Genomic DNA, 22,779 nt, shown 5'->3' with positions numbered 1-22,779 from the left:
TTTGCTGGGCACGGGTGTCCCTCTGGAACCCGGCCACTGCTTTTGTCTCTTATCTTCCAAATGGCTTCCCATGCCAGAGGAATATTGGGAAGGAATTGTTCCCTGGGAGGGAGGGGAGGCCCTGGCACAGGTTGCCCAGAGAAGCTGTGCCTGCCTCATCCCTGGAAGTGTCCAAGGCCAGGTTGGATGGGGCTTGGAGCAACCTGGGCTAGTGGGAGGTGTCCCTGCCCATGGCAGGGGGTGGGATGGGATGGGATTTAAGGTTCCTTCCAACCCAAACCATTCTGGAATTTCATGATTGCATGAAAATCCACTGTTTGTCTCGACCTGACACTTCTCCAGCAGTTACCTGTGGTACCCCAGTGTTTTCCCCTCCCTCTTTCATTTCTATCTGAGCTAAAGACTCAATGAGCCCTTCAGCACAGGCTGCTCAACCCTCTTCTGTCTGCTCAGCACAAAGGAACTTTAACGGGTAATTAAGCACATTGTGAGCCATTAACTCCTCTCAAGATTCCCGGGAGGCTCCTTCAAATTGGGTCTAGGAGTAGAAATTAAAATCCATCTTTTGCTCACAAGGATTAATCTTTCCTAAGAGGGAAATATCCTCCTTTCCCCGTGTCAGAACTGACTGAGTTTGGCTACCACACCCTGGGGTGCAGCCCCAGTCATGGAATCCTTTTTCCATGGAATGGTTTGGGCTGGAAAGAACCTTAAAGCCCGTCCAGTCCCACCCCCTGCCATGGGCAGGGACACCTCCCACTAGCCCAGGTTGCTCCAAGCCCTGTCCAACCTGGCCTTGGACACTTGCAGGGCTTGCAGTCTTTTGGCAGCTGGCTGAGAGCCCAGTTCTCCTCCTCTGCTTGCCCTCATTCAAATGCAAACAGCTCCAGGAATTCAATCCTGAGGATTTGCTCTGCTCCTCCACCTTGTTGTGCTGCTGATAGCTTGTTATTCCTAAAATACTCCACAGAGTTATTTAAATCCAGGAGTTTGAAGGGATTTAACCCAGCAGAGGATCCCTGGTCAAGCTCCCAGAGGTGGAGGTGGTTCCTATCCCTGACATTGCTCTGCCTTCATCTTCTCACTCTCAGTCACTACTTTCAGACCAAAATCTGCACTAAAAAGGGATTTATCTTTTAAATATCAGCATCAAGATGCAGCTGAGACCTTCTAAAGAGGCAGAAAAACCCCTCAGAGCAGGAATCTTCTGCCCAGCCCCTCAAAGAACACACAGCAAACAAAAGCTGCCATTTCCAAACCAAAACCAACCCACCATTTTCATTAAAACTCATCAACAGTTGCTCAGGAAAGCCAAGAATACTTGTTTCAATATTTACTTTGTTGGAGCCCTTCAGTTTGGCCACTCAAAAACTACTCTTAGGTGCTACCACAGTTTGCCACATGGTTTGGCTTGGAAGACCTTGGGGAAATGCTCCCACCCAGGGTGTTGAGAAGACCCTTCTCACTGTTCCCTGGGGAAAACTCTCTGCCTGGCACGGAAAAATGCCTCAATTGTCCAGTCAAAAAACCCTCTCATGGAAGCAGCAGCCTCCTAAAATCAAGGTCAAACACTGGGGAACATCTGCATGTCTTTTGGAGAGTGTCTTCACTGGCAGAGATGGGGAATGGGCCACCCCAAATATCTGCCCACCCCATGGTCAGGACACTGCCCTGAGCAGCAGCTTTAGCTCAGCTCAAGAGCAAGGAAAGAACTTGATCTTGAACTACCAGACACAAGTCCCTGGTTTTTGGCTCAAAGCAGCAGCTTTGCTGAAAGCCCCCACACTCCCCTTCAGCTCCACTTCAGTTGGAAGCTCCCAGATAGGAGCCGGATTCTTTGTTTTCCTCCAATCAACATCTAATTCCAGGAAGGGGAAAATGCCCATCAATACAAGCCCTTCCCTTCTTCTGGCCACCTCAGGGACCTGCTCCAGCCACTCCCAGCCTCTAGTGGGAGCAATTCCCCTGAAAACTGGCTCCCAGCGCTGTGACAATAAGAGACACTGCGAATTAGGGGCAAGAAAGACAAAACAACCAGTTTCCCAAACCTCTTACTGTGGGAATTTAGTGATCAAAGGAGTTAATTTTCCTCTGGGAGGATTTCCCACCAAACAAAAGCTTCTGAACGGGATCAGTTAAAGACAACGCCAATGGCTACTCTCTGTAACAACTGATTCTGTGCTAATTACACTAATCTGTCTTTAGATCAATACTTGCTGTATCTTCAGACTCCAGCTTGTTCAACCGTTCTGAAGGGAAACTGCTGTTTGTGTGGGTGAGGCAGATTGCCAAGCCTGCAGACAATTACAAATAATGAGATGCACGCCCAAACAGCCACTTCTAATCACATTAAAGGCTTTGTTCTTAATCTTTCTCGGGCTTTGCTTATATAAAATGCAACAATTACCAGGTAAAAAGTCAGTGCTCTGCTCGAGAGAGATGAATGAAGATGTGCTTTGCAAATGGCACATGCAGGGATGTTTCTAAACCTTCCAGCACAAGAACAAGAACTTACCCTGTTTAACATGTTTTCCTGGTGGAAAACCATCTTCACATCTCAGTGGGCAAATAACCTTCCTCTTCTCACGGGATCCCAGTGCCCTGTCCCCATAAAAATGGACCTCAATGTCCAAGCCAGTGAAACTATGAGCACCTCAGAGCCCACTGCTGCCTCATCTGCTTGGCTCCTCAGCTGCCCCATCCTCCTTCTGGAATCCCAGGATGCTTTGGGTGGGAAGGGACCACCTCATCCCACCCCCTGCCATGGGCAGGGACACCTTCCACTAGCCCAGGTTGCTCCAAGCCCTGTCCAACCCGGCCTTTGCATCCAAACATGCTGCATTCGACCATCCCAAGCTAAAAATACCTCAAATACTCAGAATCCCATGGACTCAAAAGCAAAGGCATGAATCCCACCTTCACAGAATTCCCCTTGGAGTGAGTTCCTTCCTTGTAAAGGCTACTGGTTACACCAAAGGTGTTTTCTTCCCTTGTTAAATCAGTGTCCCATTCCATGCCGTGGGTTATTTAAAGGGAAGAACAACCCCCTGGCTCACCTTGTTCCATGTTCCAGAGGACAGATGGAATGTTTGGAACTGTATAAATCACAGACATGCACAACCCTCCCCCCCAGCAGCTGCCCAGGCAGGACAAGCTTTAGGAGCCACCCCCATCCCTCACATTTTCCAGCCTGTGGTGGGGATTCCACTGCTCTCACTTGGCCTGTTGGGTGAAACTCTGACACAGCACAGTGATGGCCCCAGTGGAAACAAATGGAGAGGCACTAGATAACTAAAAGCAATAATAATTAAGCTCAGTAACAGAAAAAAACTAATTCAGGAACTATCTGACATCCTCCCTTTGCTCCATCACTGGTCAAAGTGGTTGAAGGGGTTTTTATACCAAGAGGAGGAGCAGAACCTGCCACTCTGAGCAGAGAAAAAGCCCCCTAAGCCACTTAGGAATTATTTAAAATACTTGCTAAAGCCCAATTTCTTCTTTTACCTGCCAAATCAGCTGTTGCTGAGCTCACCAAGCTGCAGGCATGCAAAACAATTCCAGAATTGCAATATATAGGGTATAAATTGTACAGACACAGTAGTCTGAGACATGTACACACCCCTCACCCTGCACATTTTGCAGAGGTACACTCTAAATACAGAAACCATCCTGTTTCCTCCTGAATCATCGTTATTATCCCATGAATTAAATGCAGTATTATCCCAGTATTTCCCTCACACCTCTCACTGCACCCAAATAGCAACACCAGCAGCTTTTCCTGCGCTGGGGCTTCGTCTCTGACGAGTTTTCCCAGCTCTGGCAGAAGCTGCAGCACCTTTTTGTAACATCAAGGCCCAAATTAGCTGTGCTGTTGTTGTCAAAGGGTGGCCTCCCTGCAGCCAACCCAGAGGGCAGGGGTTTAATGAGCTGCTTTTTTGGAACTTTACTTAATTTGGCCTTTAAACCCTCGCACACTTCACAGTCCGTGCTCCCAAGTCATCCCCCCCCCACCAGACTCCTCCAAAGACTTTCCCTGTCCTTCCTCTAATTCTTGATCTTTTGGTCTTGTGTTTGCAACAGGATTTATCTGCAGCTGTTCCCTCCAGATTCCTCCAGAAGGATCTGCAGTAATTCCTGCACCCTGTGCTCCCACGTGCCCCATTCCAAGCTGTGATTTCAAAGCTCCTCAGAGCTACTCGAGCAAACACAGACCCCCCAAAGGGTTCCAATCAGCCAGGCAGGATTACACCATCACCCCACCACGTCCACCTGGAGGGCTCTGGGTTCGTTAAGAGTTACCTGAGGTGACAGATAATCAGGCTCTGGGTGAGATCTTTGTTCTCCCCGAAATACATTTTTCACAACCGTTTATCAAATGGCTCAGAAAAAAAAAAAAGGCAAATATTTCAGGGACAAGTGGCACATCAATTTCCATTTTTCTATCAGTTCTTCATCCACAGCTGGGTGAGCTGGGCAATGTGATAATTGCCAGCCATCCATAAGGAAAGAGGAAATGAAGGCTGAAGCCTTTGATATGCAAGTCGACTCACAAAACAGGGCTGGTGGGTTGGTTTTTTCACTGGGGTTCTCTTCAAAACTCCCAGCCAGCCTTTTCCAGCAGCAAGGAAACCCACCTCTTCATAATCTGCCTAAATAGGTTTGAGTAACAGTTATCAAAATGTCTCTGCTTGGGAATCTCTGTTGGAGCTTGGTGATTTACAGAAAATAAAGGCCAAGTAGCTAATGGGAAGAAATAACCTCTTTCTTTGACTTTTGCCACAGTCTTTTTTACTGAACCCACTTAGTAAATCCTAAAAAGCTTCACAGCAAGTTGAATCTTCAATGAATCCCTCATAAAACAAGGAGACTGCCAGTCAATGCACTGCTAAGTGCTTCCATTCTAACTCCTGCAGGGACATTTCAAACCAATCTCAGTGTCTTCAGAGGTTTTTCTACCTCCTCTCAAACCTGAGGCTTTGAGGGCTTGGGAATGGTGGAATCACGGGCATGAGCTCAGGGCCCGACCAGAGGACTCAGCTGAGACAGTGATGGAGCAGTGAATGGTCACTGTTTGCCCTCAAAGGCATCACTCGGACTTTTAATTTTGGGCCCCTCAAGGCAGGAGAGACCCGGAGGGGCTGGAGCGTGTGCAGGGAAGGGAACAGAGCTGGGAAGGGGCTGGAGCAGCAGGAGCGGCTGAGGGAGCTGGGGGGGCTCAGCCTGGAGAAAAGGAGGCTCAGGGGGGACCTTCTGGCTCTGCAAGTCCCTGACAGGAGGGGGGAGCTGGGGGGGGTCGGGCTCTGCTGCCAGGGAACAAGGGACAGGAGGAGAGGGAACGGCCTCCAGATGTGCCAGGGGAGGCTCAGGTTGGCCAGGAGGAGGAATTTGTTGCTGGAAAGGGTGGTGAGGCCTTGGCAGGGGCTGCCCAGGGAGGTTTGGAGTGCCCATCCCTGGAGGTGTCCCAGGAAGGCCTGGCCGTGGCACTCAGTGCTCTGGGCTGGGGGACAAGGTGGGCATCGGGCACAGGGGGGACTCGGTGTCCTTGGAGGGCTTTTCCAACCTCAGTGATTGTGGGATTCCATTGACAGGCTGGATGGTGGGAGGAATTTCTTCCTGGAAAATGTTGTCCAGCCCTGGCACAGCTGCCCATCCCTGGAGGGATTTAAAAAGCCTCATGGACGTGGCCCTTGGGGACGTGGGTCAGTGGTGGCCTTGGCAGTGCTGGGGGAACATTTGACTTGATGATCTTCGAGGGCTTTTCCAACCTTAACAATTCTCTGATTCCTGCAGTTTCAACACTGGAGCTGCAGCCCTGAACAGCAAGAAAACACCCAACAAACCTCCCGGTCCTTAAGCCAGGATGGCTACAAACAGCTCCAGCTGGAGATTCCCACCAAGCTGCAGCGGTGCCACCAAGGCTGGGAGCAGGAAACCCCTGGAAACCCTCCAGCTGAAAGAGCTGCCTGCAAACCACAACCTTGAGCATGCAGAAGAAACAGATAAAAGAGTCTAAAATATGATGTCAAGCCCCACACAGGGTATTTGGAGGGTTTATGGGCATTTCCATGCCCATCAAGTCCTTGGAAAAACAAGCCCATTTAAGAACCAGCAATGAAACCAAAGTAAAGAAACAGCACTTAAGCACAACGTTTGCCTTTTCCACTGGTGATTAAGCAGTTGCCATGGAAATGAAGCTGATCCTGCCTGAACTACTTGTCTTGGTCATCATGTAAGTATTACTGCTTGCTGTGGTATTTTGCCCTGATAAATATTGAAATTGGAAATCAAAAGACCAGGTTTTTAACTCCTCAGTCCTAGACAACCCTCCATCGAGGCTACAAACAGCAGAAGTCCCAGCTGGATTTCTTTGGCAGTCAATTCTGGAAGTACAGTTCCCATTTCCAGACTTTCTTGGACATGTGAAGTCACAGGAAGGACATGCCACTGCCTGGAAGCCAAAGGTTTCTCCAAGTGCTCATTACTGCAATTAAAAAAATGAGATGGAAAAAGGACAACAGCAAGAGGATGGAACATTACACACCATGAGTCTCCTAGAAAGCAAAACAGAGATGGTGGCTACAATTCCTGTTAGGAAAATGACATTTTTCATTTAAGAGGTCTGAGTAACCTCCACACCCACGTTGGGTCTTCTGCCCCCGACGCTGGCCCAGGAGATTCCTCCTGAAATCCTTCCACGACAGTATCCTCAAACAAAGATGGATTTTGATATGTCCTCCTCTTGAGAACACACATCCTCCCCCCCTGGGGATCTGTCCTGCCCTGCACCATTTTCCAGGGAAGATATTTCCTCTTTTATCCAGCCCAGATCTCCTGAACTGCAACTCATGCCCGTCAGCCCTTGATTTATTCCTTGCCAGGACCATGAAGGGTTTGAATCCCTGCCTTTGAAACTGCCCCTGCCCTAGTGGAGACTGCTCCTAAATCCCACCTTAACCCCCTCTCAGTCAATCTTAGAGGCTTGTCTGGGGCCCAAAACACACCACTCCAGGTGTGGCCTCTCCAGCACTGAGCAGAGGAACTAAACACTGAACTGTGCTCTTCCTAAGGGACCATCCATGGGGACAGTATCCCGTGCTCCTACTGAACTCAGCACCCCCTGTGTGGTCCAGGTCCTTTTCTATGGACCCCCAACCCAGGCAGGGTCACTTGGACCCAACTGACAAATGTCTCAGGGTCCCTTTCAGATCCAGGTCCCCTCTTTGGCTTGGCTCCAACAGGCCTGTTCCCTTAATTTATCCCTGGATGCACATTTGCTGAGGATGACTCTGTCCCACCATCCAGCCTGTCAATGGAATCCCAGGATCACTGAGGTTGGAAAAGCTCTTCAAGGTCACAGATCCCACCCTGTGATCAATCCCCCCCCTTGTCCCCCAGCCCAGAGCACTGAGTGCCACAGCCAGGCCTTCCTGGGACACCTCCAGGGATGGGCACTCCAAACCTCCCTGGGCAGCCCCTGCCAAGGCCTCACCACCCTTTCCAGCAACAAATTCCTCCTCCTGGCCAACCTGAACCCGAACCAAACACTGCCCACTGCTCTCCCTCACAGCCACCCCGTGGTGTGTGGAATCCCACATTTCTTTGGTTATTTCTAAAATGTTCCCTCAACAAATCATTCAGCCCTAAAGCTGCATTTGTTCATCAAAGGAATGGTTTTCCAGAACACTTCTCCTGCCCTCGTGATTTCCAGGCAAATAAGAGAGCTTCATTAGGCTCCAAAGACAGTTTGGATCCACAGTTTTCCAACACAAAGTCTAAACATCCCTCTAGTAATTCGTCTGTACTCAAACTCTTCAGCCAGCTGTGGATAAAAAGGCCCTTTTTCCATGACTTCCTCTCCCTCCCATGACACATATTTTAATGTGTTTAGCATGGTTGCCTTGGAGCCCAGTAGGAATTCTCTTAATATTACACCAGAGGCCTCAGCTGGTTGTCCAAGGCAATGAAGAGTTTTGAGAGGAGAAGAAATCCCAGCAAACACAACCCAAAGGCCTGGCAGCCCCAACATTTCCATGAGCACTGGCAGGAGCACTTCCCTTCCATGGACTTCTAATAGTATGCAACCAAAAACACTGCAGTGAAAATCAGGAATTTCTTAGAAGGGGAGGGAGGGGAAAGATACAGGAGCCAAACTTCAGCCTGTAAGAAACACTCAGGTTACTCACTATTTGAAAAATAATAATATGAAAGACAATAATCCTCATGCCACTGAGAAGGCCCATCTTACTGTGCCTGATCAAAAAGCAAAATACTTTCAAGCAGACACCTGGCCCTGCTGAAATCCTTCTCCTGTCTCCTCTGAGGACAGGAGGCTGTCAGGGGCTCTGGGAGGCAGCTTTTTGTTATTTGAGCATGAAAATAGACACAAGAATAGGGACTGTCTGGCACAGCAACATGTTGGATTGGGGGGATAAATGGCTTTGGATGAGGAATGTCAGACCCCAGGACGGGCTCTGAAGTACCTGTGACTGCACACAGATAACCAAGGGCTCCAAAAAATCAGCTTTGGGGCCCAGAGGAAGGAGAGTTTAATGGGTCAGGGGAAACTTATCCTTCAAAAAGAAGGTTAAGGAACAGGCCTGGATCTATTCTGTTGACCTTGCTTAAGGTGAGCATCCCTTGTTGAGATGAGAGCACTCAGGTGTAACATCCCTTTTCCAAATCTGCTGTGTTTCTGCTTCTGGTTTGATTTCCGACCCATTACAGGTTCCTAATCCAGTCCTGATCACTCAGAAGGAGCTGAAGGTCTTTGACCCATTCAAATGGACCGACTCAGGCATCCTGGTGAAAGCAGGCATGACAACCCAGGAACACCTGGGGCCATAAAGGAGAGGAAGGAATCACAGCCTGGCTTTTTTTAACAGTATTGAGATTGTTTTATAAATTAAGGAGTAAAGACTATCAAATTCCACATGCATAAAGGCACCTGCAAACCAACACCCAAACAAGTCTTGCCCAGTTATTTTGGGCTCAGCTCATCCCTTCTAAGAGAAACCTCAGTGGAGCCCTCCCAGAGTGCAGTGACTCCGAGATCACGCTGCCTTTCCAGAGCCCGAAATTTGAAGTCCCACCATAATGTGATCAGAATCTCTAATAATTTCATCTGCTTTAATATCTGCAATGTAAAGCCCTCATCTTTCACCCCAATCACTCCAATCTTCGCTACATTTTAGCAAGGAACAGAAAACAATCTCCTTGCTACATCCAGCCACCAACAGCCCCGTAATATTTCCATCCAAAATGATGATTTGTTAAGGAGGAATGATTTCAAACAAACCCTAACACCTTAATAAATCTCCAGTTATGCCTAATGTTCTGCATTGAGCTGTGAAGAGCTTGATTCCTTTGCTGCTGCAGAAAACACAAACATCTTAAGTCATGTCTCAGAAAAGACAAGATTCATCCTTTAAAAAAAAAAAAAAAGGGGATTTGGGAATCAAACAGAACAAAGTAAAAATAACCATCATTATTTTTAAAGGCTCAAAATCAAGAGAAATAGCCCAAGATTTAACTCCTGACATCATCTCACCTTTTCAGTTCATCAGAATATCAGAATAGAATAGCAGAACCATAATTATCAGAATATCAAATAGAATAGCAGAACCATAATTATCAGAATAATATATAAGGAGAAGGCAGCAACTTAAGCCCAGATCAGACCTTGTGCCTCTTGAGATCACGAGAGAGCCTCTGAAGGTGTTTTTCCTCACTGACAGAGCCACTACAGGGGGAAAATGCTGTCTGTCAGTGGGATCACAGAATCCCAGGATCACTGAGGTTGGAAAAGCCCTCCAAGGTGCCCGATGCCCACCTTGTCCCTTTTCCCTGGGCTGCAGTAGACAATGCAGCAAGAAGACTTTTCCCTGCCTCCAGTGAGACTTTTCCTTTGATTAAAACACACTTGGTCAGCACTAAAGTTCTGTTCCTGAGACACAGCTGCCCCAGCCCCCTCCCAGAGCCCTCCCTGTGCACTGCCAGCACCCACAAGGGATCACAGGGACCAGACTGCGCCCACTGAAACAACTCAGCACAGAAACTACCTCAAGAAAAACCTGAACCTGAACCTTCTCCCCGCTGTGAAATGAGAAAGACTGTTTTTCTTGTTACAGGGCAGGCGAAAATCGCCGGTTTGATGCCGTGGAGCATCATTTCAGTTCTGCTCCGGCGCCTGCCCAGGCACCGTGGAGAGGCTGATCCAGCTCCTCCTGCCAGCCAGCCCTCAGAGCTGCCCTCAGGTGTCCCCAGCACAGCCTGAGCCTGGAATCAGGTGCTGAACAACAGACAGCACAGGCACACAACACTCTCTGCCATCTCCAAAGCTGGAACACGGGGGGTTTTCCATGCAGGGTGACTGCAATAGCACAAAACCTGGATGGCAGGGTCTCCACACTTCATGGATGAGCCCAGGAAGTGCAAGGACCTCCCAGGAGCTCCTGTGGGCACCTTGGGAATCATCACCACCTGCCCCCTCACACAACTTCTCACATAAAGCCACCCCTGAATCCTCCCCCCAGAAATCCAACGGCCTTTGCCTTCTCTCCACCCTTAAGGTCCCTTCCAAGCCAAACCAGTCCGTGGTTCCTGGATCCTATGACTGCCTTGGAAAATCTGGACACCCCAAAAGGTGGGTGATGACCAGCCCTTTTTGGGAACATCTTTCAAGACGATGCTCTTGGCCTTCAAAGCCTTGGACTGCACCTCCATTCCAGCGGGGATGGTCCAGGAAACCTCTTGGGATGGAAAGGAGCAAAAGGAGCTTGGTCTGGACAGGCTCCTGGTGTGAACCAGTACCTGTGTCCCTGCATTTCACTTGGCATTAAGAACAGATGGAATTATTTGCCTTACAGAAATAATGGCCCTTTCCCTCTTTTTGTGTTATCCCCCCTGTTCACTTTGCCCACATCCCAGTGTCCCACAAAAGTTGGATTCGTGGAGCCAAACCCCACACTGCAGATTTACTCCCCTGAAACTCTCTCAGTGTAACTTCCCTAAGTCACCACCAACATTTAACTCTCTTTTTTCAAATTCTCCCCTCCTTTTCCTTCTTCATCCAGATCCAAGGCTTTGACATGAAGGTAAAGATCAGACTGACAAGATCCTTGAAGGTAAGATTGTGTCTGTGTGGGAACTTCCTTCCAATATCCACTTCCAAAGCTCGATCCTGCCTCCAAGGTGACTCCAAGTATCCACCATCTGTTCTCCTGATCAGCTCCAGGGTCTTGGATGAATCACTTACACCATGGACTGGAACCTGTAGCCTCTTTTAATTGAACTTTAGGAAGCTTTTTTTCACTCTTTCAAGGCATCCTGGTCTTTAAACTTCCATGATTTAGCAGGGAATTGTTGCCAGAGCACAAGCCTTTTATTTCTTGGACAAATTTATTTGATTAACTGCTGTTTCCTTGACTGAAAGATTCTGATTTTGCTTAAATGGAGTTATTTTTAGGGCTGGCTTGAGAAGGGAATCATTCCAATGCTGTAACCATGAACAGTGCAGTGAGATGTACAGTTGATTTTAGCAGTGACAGTGATGCTCTCCCTCGCTTGTGTGAGGACAAACATATTGAATTACAGACAAAAAGCACTAATTGGGAAAGAGCTAAAGATAAATGCAGCCAAACCAGCCCTGTAGCACAAGGAGTTGCTCAACCTGCAGCACAATATTTAATTTCCCTTTTCACTGTTGGCTGCACTATGAACCACCTCGGGCTGACACTGCTTTAGCCACATAATGGGCTCCCAAAAATTTGTGTTTCAAAGGGAATCATTGCTGTGATTTGTCTTGCAGCACAGACACAGGGATCAAAAAAAAAAAAAACCAAACAAAAACCAGCCTGGTTTTCCAGCTCCTGCTTGAAGGAGGTGCTGCTGGGGGATTAGGCTGGTTTTTGATCACACTGGTTCCTCACACAAACCAGGAAAAAGAGGATATTCCCTTGCTCCTGACTCCAGGAGAGTTGTTTGAGGTAACTCAGAAGAGTTATCCCAAGTTTTTGTAGGAACCACCACACCTTGGAGCAAACCAGGAGCCAGCCTTCCCGGCCCAGGACCCCTTAGGAATGTCCACCTGGATTTCTGAAGCAGGAAACCCACTTTTTATGGGGTTATGGTTTTCTTATGGCACTCAAAGGAAAATACTGGACATAAAGGGTGACACTGTGTCGTGCGGATGTTCCTGCTGCTCTTGTTCTCAGCAGGATAAATGAGAATAAATAACTGAATCTCCCTGTGTCACCCCCAGAAGCTCATTTTCTGTTGTGCCTTGTCCACGTACGTTACGGGAGACAACGATCATTATGTTGTTGTGACTCATGACATGATTAAAAAGGGTAATTTTTAGACCAATATCAGCAGGAAATGATGCTGCCCAGCCCCCCTGACTTTTCTGTGGACAGGCACCATTTAAACCTTCGTTTGTGTGGCATTTATTCCTTCAAAAGAGCATTGTCATTCATGTCTTAATATAGGAAAGAAAAAAACCTCCAACCCCCCAAAATAACCAAATAAAGGCAAATATTGACATGCTTCTTGTTTTCAGGATTTATCCCATTTTTCCTGAAAAACATTTAGAAGGAAAACACCTTTATAAATGAGCATTTAATGCACCAAATGGGAATTAGGTTGAGCTTGAGACAAGTTCCCGGAGCCCACGTGGAGAACCCAGTGGGAAGAACCATTTTGTCAGGACCTTCCCCTGCCCCAACTGGGAGAAACCCTTCTCCTAAACTCCAGCTGTGAGATTTAAAATAGAAATACCTGTTTGCTTTCACAAAACCTCCCTGAGGAGCACCCAGAGGGGACTCCCCACACAGGCAGCTCAGACACCCGTGAGGGAACATCCCTGGGTTCCCTCCTCGCTGTTTGCTCTGAAGTGAGAGCTGGGCAGGCTCTGCTGAACCTGAATCCAAATTAATCTCGGCAATCTTCTGGAAAATCTCTATTAAAGCTAAAAGCTTAAAGGCTTAATGTGTGTTTAAAGGGTTTGTGCTCAGCCCAGAGCGGAGCCCACGCTCAGCTTGGTTTTCCTCCCCCAGCCCACCGGGAAGGCCAAGGCTTGGCAATGCCTGAGGGGACGGGTTTTTTAAGCCCTTTTGGTGCAGCAACAGGTTTTGTTTTCTCCTCTGAGCCTGCTTGTTGCTAACCATCAGCTGAGACACCTGGAAAAGGCTCTGACAGTTCCTTTGATGTCACCCCTGAGCTGCAGAACATCCCCGTGGAGCTCCCAGGCCCCGCCAGGGCAGAGATATTTTTATTATTTTATATAAACAACTACTACTTAATAGATATAGTACCTAAAATACGTGTTTACATAACATAATAATTATTATTTATATTATTGATACTCTTTGTATAATTTATATTATTATTTTATTTTTCCCTATGTCCCGATTTCCTCCAAGAGAAAAACTAATTTAAAGGTGAATAAATACAAGCTATTTCTTGAGTATGTTTTACTGGATGTCCAAGTGAATGTACGGTGCATGTTTTTTTCTGATTTTAGAAGTCTTATGTTTGAAAAGCAGATCAGAAACAAAAGCAGACCAAGCACGTGACATGGAAGGGTCAAAATTAGTCTGGACACTTTGGGGGTGTCTGTTCCTCCTGCTTTGATGTGGCTGGAGGGGATTATTTTTCCATCCCAAACCCCCTTTTTAAGAGGGTGCATCATACTTGGGTCAAAGATTTGCAAACTGGAAGATCTTCCAAGTCTTCCCACGGCACTTTTCCCTGAAAACCTCTCCCTGGAAAACAGGAGCTGCTCCTGGAAAAGCAGCAATAATCACCAAAATGTGGAAAATGAGCTGCCTCCAAACTGAGCTGCTCCTGGGAGAGCTGAGAGGGAGCCCAGAGGGGAGGGATTTTGATCCCATCCTCACCTGCCATCCCTATAAATCATCCCTGGGTGTAATTCCAGCCTTCTCCAGATGAACACCCCCAGCTCTCTAAATAATAAGGACTGTTCATTACTGATCCTCTCCAAGGCTTAATCCCCTTAATTTTCAATCCTACCATCATCTCCCAGCCTGCTGAAGGACCAAAGTTTGGCTATTTGGCTTTTCTTCTTGTAAAGCCAGTGGCTGCTGACAAACCCCCAGGGAAGGGGATTCCTGGGATATTAGAGATGGCTTTGGAGGGTTTGTTCCAGCAGCATAAACCAAAGGAATGTTTGAGAGTGTTAAGGAGTGAAGGACTTGGCTTCCTGTTTTCCTTTTTACTCATCCAACCTGCATTTTCCAACAACCTCAAGCTTTTTTTTTTCCCCCTAGAAACTCACATTTGACTTCTCGGAGAACACACTTGAAATGGGTTTCAAATCCCACCACAGTTTAAAAACCAGATTTTTCCCAGGGAAAAAGGGGGGTGGGTTATAAAAATGGGTGTTTTCTTACACAGGGAATGCTTGGAAAGACTCATGTTAGAGCTTTTCTCTCACACCTTGGCCGTGGGACTCTTTGCCAACGAATAACTCACAAGAGGAATGAAACTAAACCACAGCAAGGCTCTCCCTGCTTTAAGCAAATTAAAATAATAATAATAATAATAATAATAATAATAATAATAATAATAATAATAATAATAATAATAATATTGAAGACATGAGTAGGAAACAAATCAAACACTGCACTCAGGAAAAAAACAAAAAGGCAAAAGATGAGGAGGGGAGTTGCACTGAATTTGGGGATAAATAAAGGAGTGTCATACCTTTTTAAAAATTCCATATACTCAGTATGCTTGATGAGGCCAGTCCTCATCATTATTGTTTGAAAACATTGCCGGTCAATAGCCCAAAGTTTCACATTTACGAGAGCTGGAAGACAAAACAAACAAGGGGAAAAGGTGATTAGCAAAATCAATTTAAGGATTCATCCTACTCCCAAAGGAGATCAGAAATTCTTCCTTGGCTTCAAGGAAACTTCCAGAACAGGGACATTTCCAGAACCGAGCCCTGTTATACCTTAATAATTAAACACCTCCCAGTCTGGGAGGTTTTGAGACATTTCTTCTCCCAACTTCAGTTTGTCCCCGCTAAATTCCAAGACTTCCACGGAAATGGTCCAGATTTTCATCTGAGATATTTGCATTAACTACAGATGCCTGAATATATACAGTTTATAACACTTTCTCCTTAGAGGAACAGTTTAATTAAACAGAACTACTCTCAGGACCTCTACACTTGCATTAATTCAATTTTTCTTTTTTTTTTTTTTTTCAGAGAGTAATTGCAATCAGTTCCATCCCCTTCTCCCCATTTCATTACAGGAAAGAGCAACGAGCAAACAGACTTCCAGCAAAATATTTACAAATATTCTCACTGATAAAATCCGAGTATTTGCTTTGATTTGCTGGTCCTTAAGTTCCCAGCCCTCCCACATAATGAGGTTTTTTTCCCTAACTGCATTTGCAGGGTGGAAAACCTTCAAAGTGCAAATTCAACTATTCCTTCTAGAATTGCACAGCAGAACTAAGGGACAGCATCACGTCCTTGAAAGCCTCTTCTTGTTTTCGAGGCAGAAACTTCTTTTTGAGAAGCATTTCTGGTTTTAAAATCGAACTGATAGGGAAATAATGACCTTTGGGATTTGGAGATTTATGTCAAAATTTCGTTTTTCGCTCTCTTCTGAGTGGAAAGGACAACTAATATGAACAGGACCTGTATTTTTATGGGGAGTTAACTGTATTCCATAAAATAAGGGGGGTTGATGTTTAGATGAGCTCAGCAGACAGGGCTTGGAGCAACCTGGGCTAGTGGAAGGTGTGGATCAAGGGGTTGGATCAAGATGAGCTTTAAAGTCCCTTCCCACTCAAACTGTTCTATGAGTCTGTGAAAAAACACACATATAGACACGGAGAATTATTTTACATATAATGCATGGAACATCATTTATAATTTTACAGACATCATGCACGTAATTCCACGCTCCTTCATTCCATATTATACCTTTCAATAAATCCATATGTACCCCCCTGACTGCACACACCAGCCCCATCACAAGGCCCAGGCAGCTCAGGAAAAGTGAAGTGCAGACAACTATTCATTCCAATCACTCCTCATCCTTTACACTCACATTTGCCCTGCCTTAATGACAAACAGCTGCTTTAATAATGGCTAATCAGGGCAGAGGTTTAAATGTCAGGAGGATCCTTTTAATCAAGGGTGAGCATCGTCTCCTGTTGTGCTTAAAACCCTCTGTCGACGTGTTAGAGGGTTCCTGGAGGAACAGAAGGAATTTCCTAAGATTTGATGCTATTAAAGACTTCAAAGTTCTGTATTTCAGAGTGCCCTGAGATGAAGAATGTGTCTGTGGGATGTGTAACACAAAGTCATCTCCACCGTGGAGAACCGAGTTAGAGCAGATGCAGACAGAGGTGACACAGAGATTTTCTGGTCCAACCTCAGATTTTCTGTGAAGCTTGATTTGCTGAGAATATCCCATTCCCTGACTGCAGGAGCTACAACCACAAAGGAACAGGAGACATAAAATCCCGGGGAGAGATGTGTCCAAGCCTCTCTGTGAGGGGAGCTTCCTCCCTCAACAACAGCAAATGTCACCCTGCAATCTAAGCAGCTCCACTGGGGGCACGCCACAATTCAAGTTTAGTGCCTCTTTTACATTTTTTCAGGCTAAAATGCCATAGCTGGGGTTTGTTTTTATTGGGCAGGGATGCCCAGGCCTGGGAGCTCTCTCTCTGTATCCAATTTTAGGAGCTCTCCAGCTGAGGGTACTGGGTGATGCTCTGCAAGTCTGCAGGACACTTGAATTCCACGTTCAAGAAACAGATTTACCTGACTCTGAACCTCCAAGTGAAAGGGATGTGGTTCGAGGGCTGAAAACAAAGCAAAATGCTGCTGGAAAAACAGGGAAGGGCAGGGAGAGCCCAAGCAAAGGAGTCAGGGTTTCACAGCTCAAAACTGGCTGGGGGTGGAGATATTACCATGAAAGTTTAGATCTGAAGTGTCTGTCGTGGTTAAGACTTAATTTCTGCTGCCAAGCTGACGGAAATTATTTCAATCAACCATTCCAGTAAATTCCTGGCACCCCTCTCCACATCAAAATCCATGATTAGAGCAAAGAAATGAATTTCAAAATGCTTTCACAAACCCAAGTTCTTCCAAAGAGAAGTTTTCTTCCTGTTCATTTCTCTGGGGCAGCCTGTGAAAATCCATCCCCTCTAAATAAAGAGGGATTGTTCATTACTGAACCTGTCCAGGGTTTAATCCTCCAAATTTTCAACCCTGCCATCATGTCCCATCCTGCTGAAGGACAAAGTTTTGGCTGTTTTGCTTCTTTTCTTCTTTTGGACCCAGTGGCTGAAGGTCATCAGCTCTGGGGTCAGGTCTGAGCTGCTCCTACAGCACATGCAAAGGCACTGAAAGAAGGGGGGGACTGTAAAGGCTGAAATGAAAATATTTACAGAAGAGCCATGTAAGTATTGTTTATGTTATATGTGTGTATTTATATAAATATATATATATATATATATGGAGAGAGAGAGAGGGAGAGAGGTGGTGAAGTCCTTAACATTAAATCCTTGAAATCAGGGCAGCCAGAGAGCAGTGCCCAGATTATTTCCAGATTAAATGCAGGGTTCATATGGCCCTACAAACTTTTCACATCTTCCCAAGTTTTTACTCAGTGCTCAGTGAAGCCTTTCCAAGCTTTTTCAAGGATCACTGGGTGAATCATCCTCAGCTCAAGCATTATCCAACCTGAAACTTATTATTCCCTTGCCCCCCTCAAGCTGGAATTCGTCACCTCCCTTTTGCTTTTAGGCCATTTTATTCAAATAACTCTTTGTTCATCCACCTTCAGGCAAAGAACCAGCAGCATCTTCATGTCCTCAGGGCCTTTTGGGCAGACAAGACATCAAATTTCCACTCCAATTTAAACATCCTCCCACCTGGGGTGTGATTTTGCAGGATTATTGTGCCCACTGCCACGGGGGGAAGCAGAGCCATTGCCAGTTGCTTGTGTTTCGTCCTGTTTATCCACCAAAATGAGGATGAAAAGCACATTTAACCAAGCAGAAGGAGCACATGGAATTGTTTCAGCCCCCAAACACACCATGAATCATGGAGGAGGCTCCAGCAGTTCTGGGATGAGGCATGGAACGATGCCCTGGGGGTGGAATGGCTGGAGCAAGAACAAATTGCTTTATTCTCGGGTGTTTCTGTCTCTAGTTTTTAATCAGAGCAGCACTGGGACAGTGACTCTCCATCCTGATGCTCCCCAGTTTCCAGCAGGTCCTTTCCCATCGTTCCCCAGGGGGAGTTTTGTCACCTCCCAGGGGGCAAAGAAGGAGCAACTTCACTTTGACCAAGGACAGATGCAGAGACAGATAAAATTCCCACTGCCAGAGGGCAGGGTGAGATGGGATATTGGGGAGGAATTGTTCCCTGGGAGGGTGGGGAGGCCCTGGCACAGGTTGCCCAGAGAAGCTGTGGCTGCCCCTGGATCCCTGGAAGTGTCCAAGGCCAGGTTGGAGCAACCTGGGCTGGTGGGAGGTGTCCCTGCCCATGGCAGGGGGTGGCACAAGCTGATCTTGAAGATCCTTCCCAACCCAAATTCCATGATAATCCCAACTTTGCATGAGAGATGTAAAATTTAACAGCATTAAAAAGATCTGCCCACATCCACCAGCCCATGCTAAGGACAATAATCTGAATAAATAAGCAGACATCACGGAGCATCCCAGGACTTTTCTTGCCACAGGAACCAAAATCTGCCCCAAAATCCACCTTCACTCAAGCTTTCAAAGAAAACTCCATGTCTCCTGATGGGTTTTTCAGGAATAACCCCACCCTGGGCGTTTTTATTCACTGAAATGTTTCCCTAAGGGTGTATATTGTCATTTGGGTTGACCTAATACACTGTTTGATCTAATGCATTATCATTTGGTTTGATCTAAAATAACTCCCGGTCTTTGCTGGCTCCCAAAAATGTCTCCATCCTCTTCTGAAGGCTTGTAACTCCTCAGCCTTAATGAGAAGGGGTGACAAGGATTAATTAAGCATTAGGGAAGTGTTCAGTCAGGTCAGGTATTTTCCTCGGAATTTCAAAACACCTGTACTACAACCCCCACTAATTAATGTCCTGATCTGCTCTTTTCAAGCTCACTGGTATTTTACATAACCTTCACCATGTCACCTCTTACTCAGCCTGGCTGTATAAATGGAGTTCTGCTCTTCCTCCCTCCCTGCAACACAGAGCTTTCTCTGGGTTTTTAATTAATCCTCGTACGAGCACGAGCTCACAAACTACCTCAGAAATCAAAATTATTCCAGTCCTGAACGTTGAAAGCTGGAATAGCTCCTTATAGTTAAGAGAGAAGAAGTTGAAAGCCCCAAAAACTCTTTCCAAGCCCTGTTTTGAGCCAGATGGAGAGTGATGTGAGATTAATGGAAAGCCAACAAGGGTTTAAGGCAGGTCAGAAGCCTCAAATTTAGTTGCTCAAACAACTGATTTAATGCACTGAACACAAGAGAGGGGTTGAGGTAAAATGTCTCCAACTATTTGGGGAAGGAAAAGGAGAAAACAACCCAGATCTCTCAGCCTGGGTCACATCAGCTCCCAAGGCAAGAGCACAGAAGCTTCACCAAGAAAGAGGAGTGAGGAAAGTAAAATATTCCCTTTAAAAGAGACACATCAGTTCTGGCTCGTTGCCCAAAGGAGCCCCAAGCCCTGAGGAAAATTAATATCCCCAATTAAAGGAGGGATTTTGACACTTAATAAAGGGGTGAGGCAGCTCAGAGAGAGTCCCCAGCCTGGAATTCCAGCTCCTGGAATACAGGTGGGGCAGGCCCAGGGCTCTGGGGTTTGGGAAGGGGGGAATTGCTCTGATGCTGGAGAAGAAGGAAAGGCCAGAAGAATCATGGGGGACTTTGTGGGATCGGGGCAAAAATAGCAGAGGTCCTAAAAGTGGCTGGAAATCCCAGGTGGAAACACCTGCAAGTCATTTGGTTTCTTATGGAATCACAGGATCATGGAATGCTGTGGGTTGGAAGAGACCTTGAAGCTCATCCCACGGGCAGGGACACCTCCTGCTAGTCCAGGTTGCTCCAACCTGGCCTTGGACACTTCCAGGGATCCAGGGGCAGCCACAGCTTCTCTGGGCAACCTGTGCCAGGGCCTCCCCACCCTCCCAGGGAGGAATTCCCATCTGCCCCTGCCCTCTGGCAGTGGGAAGCCATTCCCTGTGTCCTGTCCCTCCATCCCTTGTCCCCAGTCCCTCTCCAGCTCTCCTGGAGCCCCTTTAGGCCCTGCAAGGGGCTCTCAGCTCTCCCTGGAGCCTTCTCTTCTCCAGGGGAACCCCCCCAGCTCTCCCAGCCTGGCTCCAGAGCTTGGGGGTCATTATTAGGATGATCTGCACAACTTTGGAGCTGGTTTGGTTACTTTTAGGAGGTAAAGGGTTAAATGCTGATTAAAGCCAGAGGTTGGGATCCTAAAGAGCCATTTGCTGGGAAATTGCACTGGGGCTGAGTATTTCAGGGATGATTGGAAAAGAAAAGAGGATTTTACAGTTCATGTGAATGAAAATACTGCTTTGGGGACACAGGGCTACCAGAAGTCATGGAAAAGGGGGGGAAAGGTGGTTTGAACTCCACAAAGTGATGAGATCCTTTCCTCTGTCTCTCACTGAGCCCTGCAACACAACTTGATACTAAAAGACCCAAAATAAGCAGTTCAGCTTCATCAGCTGCCTTTTTTTCCTAAGGCACAACATCTCACAGGTCCAAGGAATGAAGTTCCAGCTCCCAGTTCTCAAGAAGGGGTTTGGAAGGACAACAGTTGTTTTAAGAGCTGTTCCCAAAGTAAACAAACCGTTGTTTTACAGCTTTTTCTTTTCAGCTCCAGGTGCTGCCTGACTATTTAAGCCACAAAAGTACTTCCCATGGCCAACTTCCAGCTCACTGGAGCAGAGAGAGCAGCAGGGGGGCCATGTGGAAATGCGTTTTCCCAGCCAGACACTCTCATTTGTAATCCTGCACCACGGGACACTTTAATTCGTGGTAACAGCCAGGAGGAAAGTGCCAGATAGACCTTTGGTGGGGACAACTCAGGGACACCTTTCCAGCCACATCCTTTTTATTGACTGGAAAGGCTAATTAAAGTGGCTCTTAGAATAGAGGAGAAGATGGAGCAGAAGCAGAAGGAGAAGGAGCAGAAGAATCAGAAGCAGCAGCAGCAGAAGCAGAAAAAGCAGCAGAAGAGAAGAAGGAGAAGACACACACAAAAAAAGAAGCAGTAGAAGAAGCAGAAAAAACTCAGGAGAAGCAGCAGAAGGAGAAGAGGCAGAAGCGGGAGCAGAAAAAACAGAAGCAGAAGAAAAAGCAGCAGGAGAAGAAGAAAAGGCAGGAGCAAAGCAGAAGAATCAAAAGAACCAGAAGCAGCAACAGAAGGAGCAGAAGGAAAGGCAGAAGTAGAAGAAGGAGCAGAAAAAGCAGAAGCAGCAGAAGCAGCAGGAAAAGGAGAATAAGAAGCAGCAGAAAAAGCAGCAGAAGCAGAACAAGGAACAGGAAAAAGAGCAGAAAGTGAAGAAGCAGAAGAAAAAGCAGAAGAACAGCAGCAGAAGAAAAAGCAGAATAGAAGCAGCAGAAAAAGCAGAAAAGGCAGCAGAAGAGGCAGAAGGAGAAGGAGGAGCAGGAAAAGCAGAAGAAGAAAGAGCAGGAGAAGCAGAAAAAGCAAAGCAGAAGAACCAGGAACAGAAGAAGCAGAAGAAGCAGAAGGAGCAGAAGTAGAAGGGAAAGGAGAATAAGAAGCAGAATAAGAAGCAGAAGCAGCAGCAGAAAGAGAAGCAGAAGGAAAAGCAGAACAGGAGAAGCAGCAGGAGAAGCTTCCAAATGGAAGATGACACCACTGTTTTTTGGAGCTGCCTGGTAGCTTTTCCAGGAGCTTTTGTCACGTGGTTTTACTTCTTTTCCTCAAGTTCAAGTGCGTGGCTTGAATTCATTTTGCTGCTGAAGCTCCGAGCTGCTCCCTGGGGCTTTGGGTAGGGAAAGGCTGAAGTGCACCCTGAAATGATGGCACAAAAAATGGGAATACAAGGGGAAAGCCAAACTGCAGCTGGGTGTGTGTGAAGCAACAGGGAGAATCCCTTTTTTACAGGGTGTTAGGAGTGGAATTAGCAGTGAACTGCTGAAGGGTTTATATATATGTATATAAAATATATAAAGCACAGCAGTGAAATCAATCATTGTGGAACTGAAAGACTGGTGAGAGCTGAACCCCACAATCCCCTCTGCAGCAGTGACAGGACACAATAAAAGGGAAATAATCCCAATATTTGCACACCCCTGAGAGAAAAGCAAAGCCAGGGCACGACCTTTGCCCCAGAGGCTCCAGGAAGGGGCTCCCCTTTTCCAGCTGGGATATTTGTTTCCCCATGGAAAAGGCCTTGAGGAAAAGGGACAGAGGCTGCAGGGAAAACACTCTCCTGCCAAAGCCAGTATTCAAAGTCCTAGTGCCACCTTTGCCCTTGACCTTCTCTCTTTTCTCTACAAGCCTTAAAGGTTATTTTTCTGTGTCAGACCTTAATTCACGCTCTGGGAGGTTGGTAGCAGAGGAAGAAAAAATGCTTCTTCTCCATTTAAATCAAAATTCACTCAGGTTTCTGACCTATAAACCAGATTTAGGTGGGATATTGCAAAAGGAATCCTTCCCTGTGAGGGTGGGGAGGCCCTGGCACAGGTTGCCCAGAGAAGCTGTGGCTGCCCCTGGATCCCTGGAAGTGTCCAAGGCCAGGTTGGAGCACTCTGGGATG

The 22,779-nt window shown here is 46.7% G+C and overlaps 1 protein-coding gene across 4 annotated transcripts in view; it reads right to left on the bottom strand.

Annotated features, from left to right (window-relative positions):
• The window catches only part of PRKG1 (protein kinase cGMP-dependent 1), a 387,732-nt gene that overhangs the window by 136,189 nt on the left and 228,764 nt on the right, over positions 1-22,779 (bottom strand). For all 4 annotated transcript variants that reach the window (XM_064662173.1, XM_064662171.1, XM_064662174.1 and 1 more), the window contains one exon: positions 14,722-14,827. In XM_064662173.1, coding sequence (XP_064518243.1) covers positions 14,722-14,827 — 106 coding nt within the window. The remainder of the gene's footprint in view (positions 1-14,721; positions 14,828-22,779) is intronic.

Source organism: Pseudopipra pipra, chromosome 8 (assembly GCF_036250125.1).
Source record: "Pseudopipra pipra isolate bDixPip1 chromosome 8, bDixPip1.hap1, whole genome shotgun sequence".
NCBI lineage: Eukaryota > Metazoa > Chordata > Aves > Passeriformes > Pipridae > Pseudopipra > Pseudopipra pipra.
Note: the sequence above shows the minus strand (reverse complement) of the source record. Positions and strands in the feature narration are given on the sequence as shown.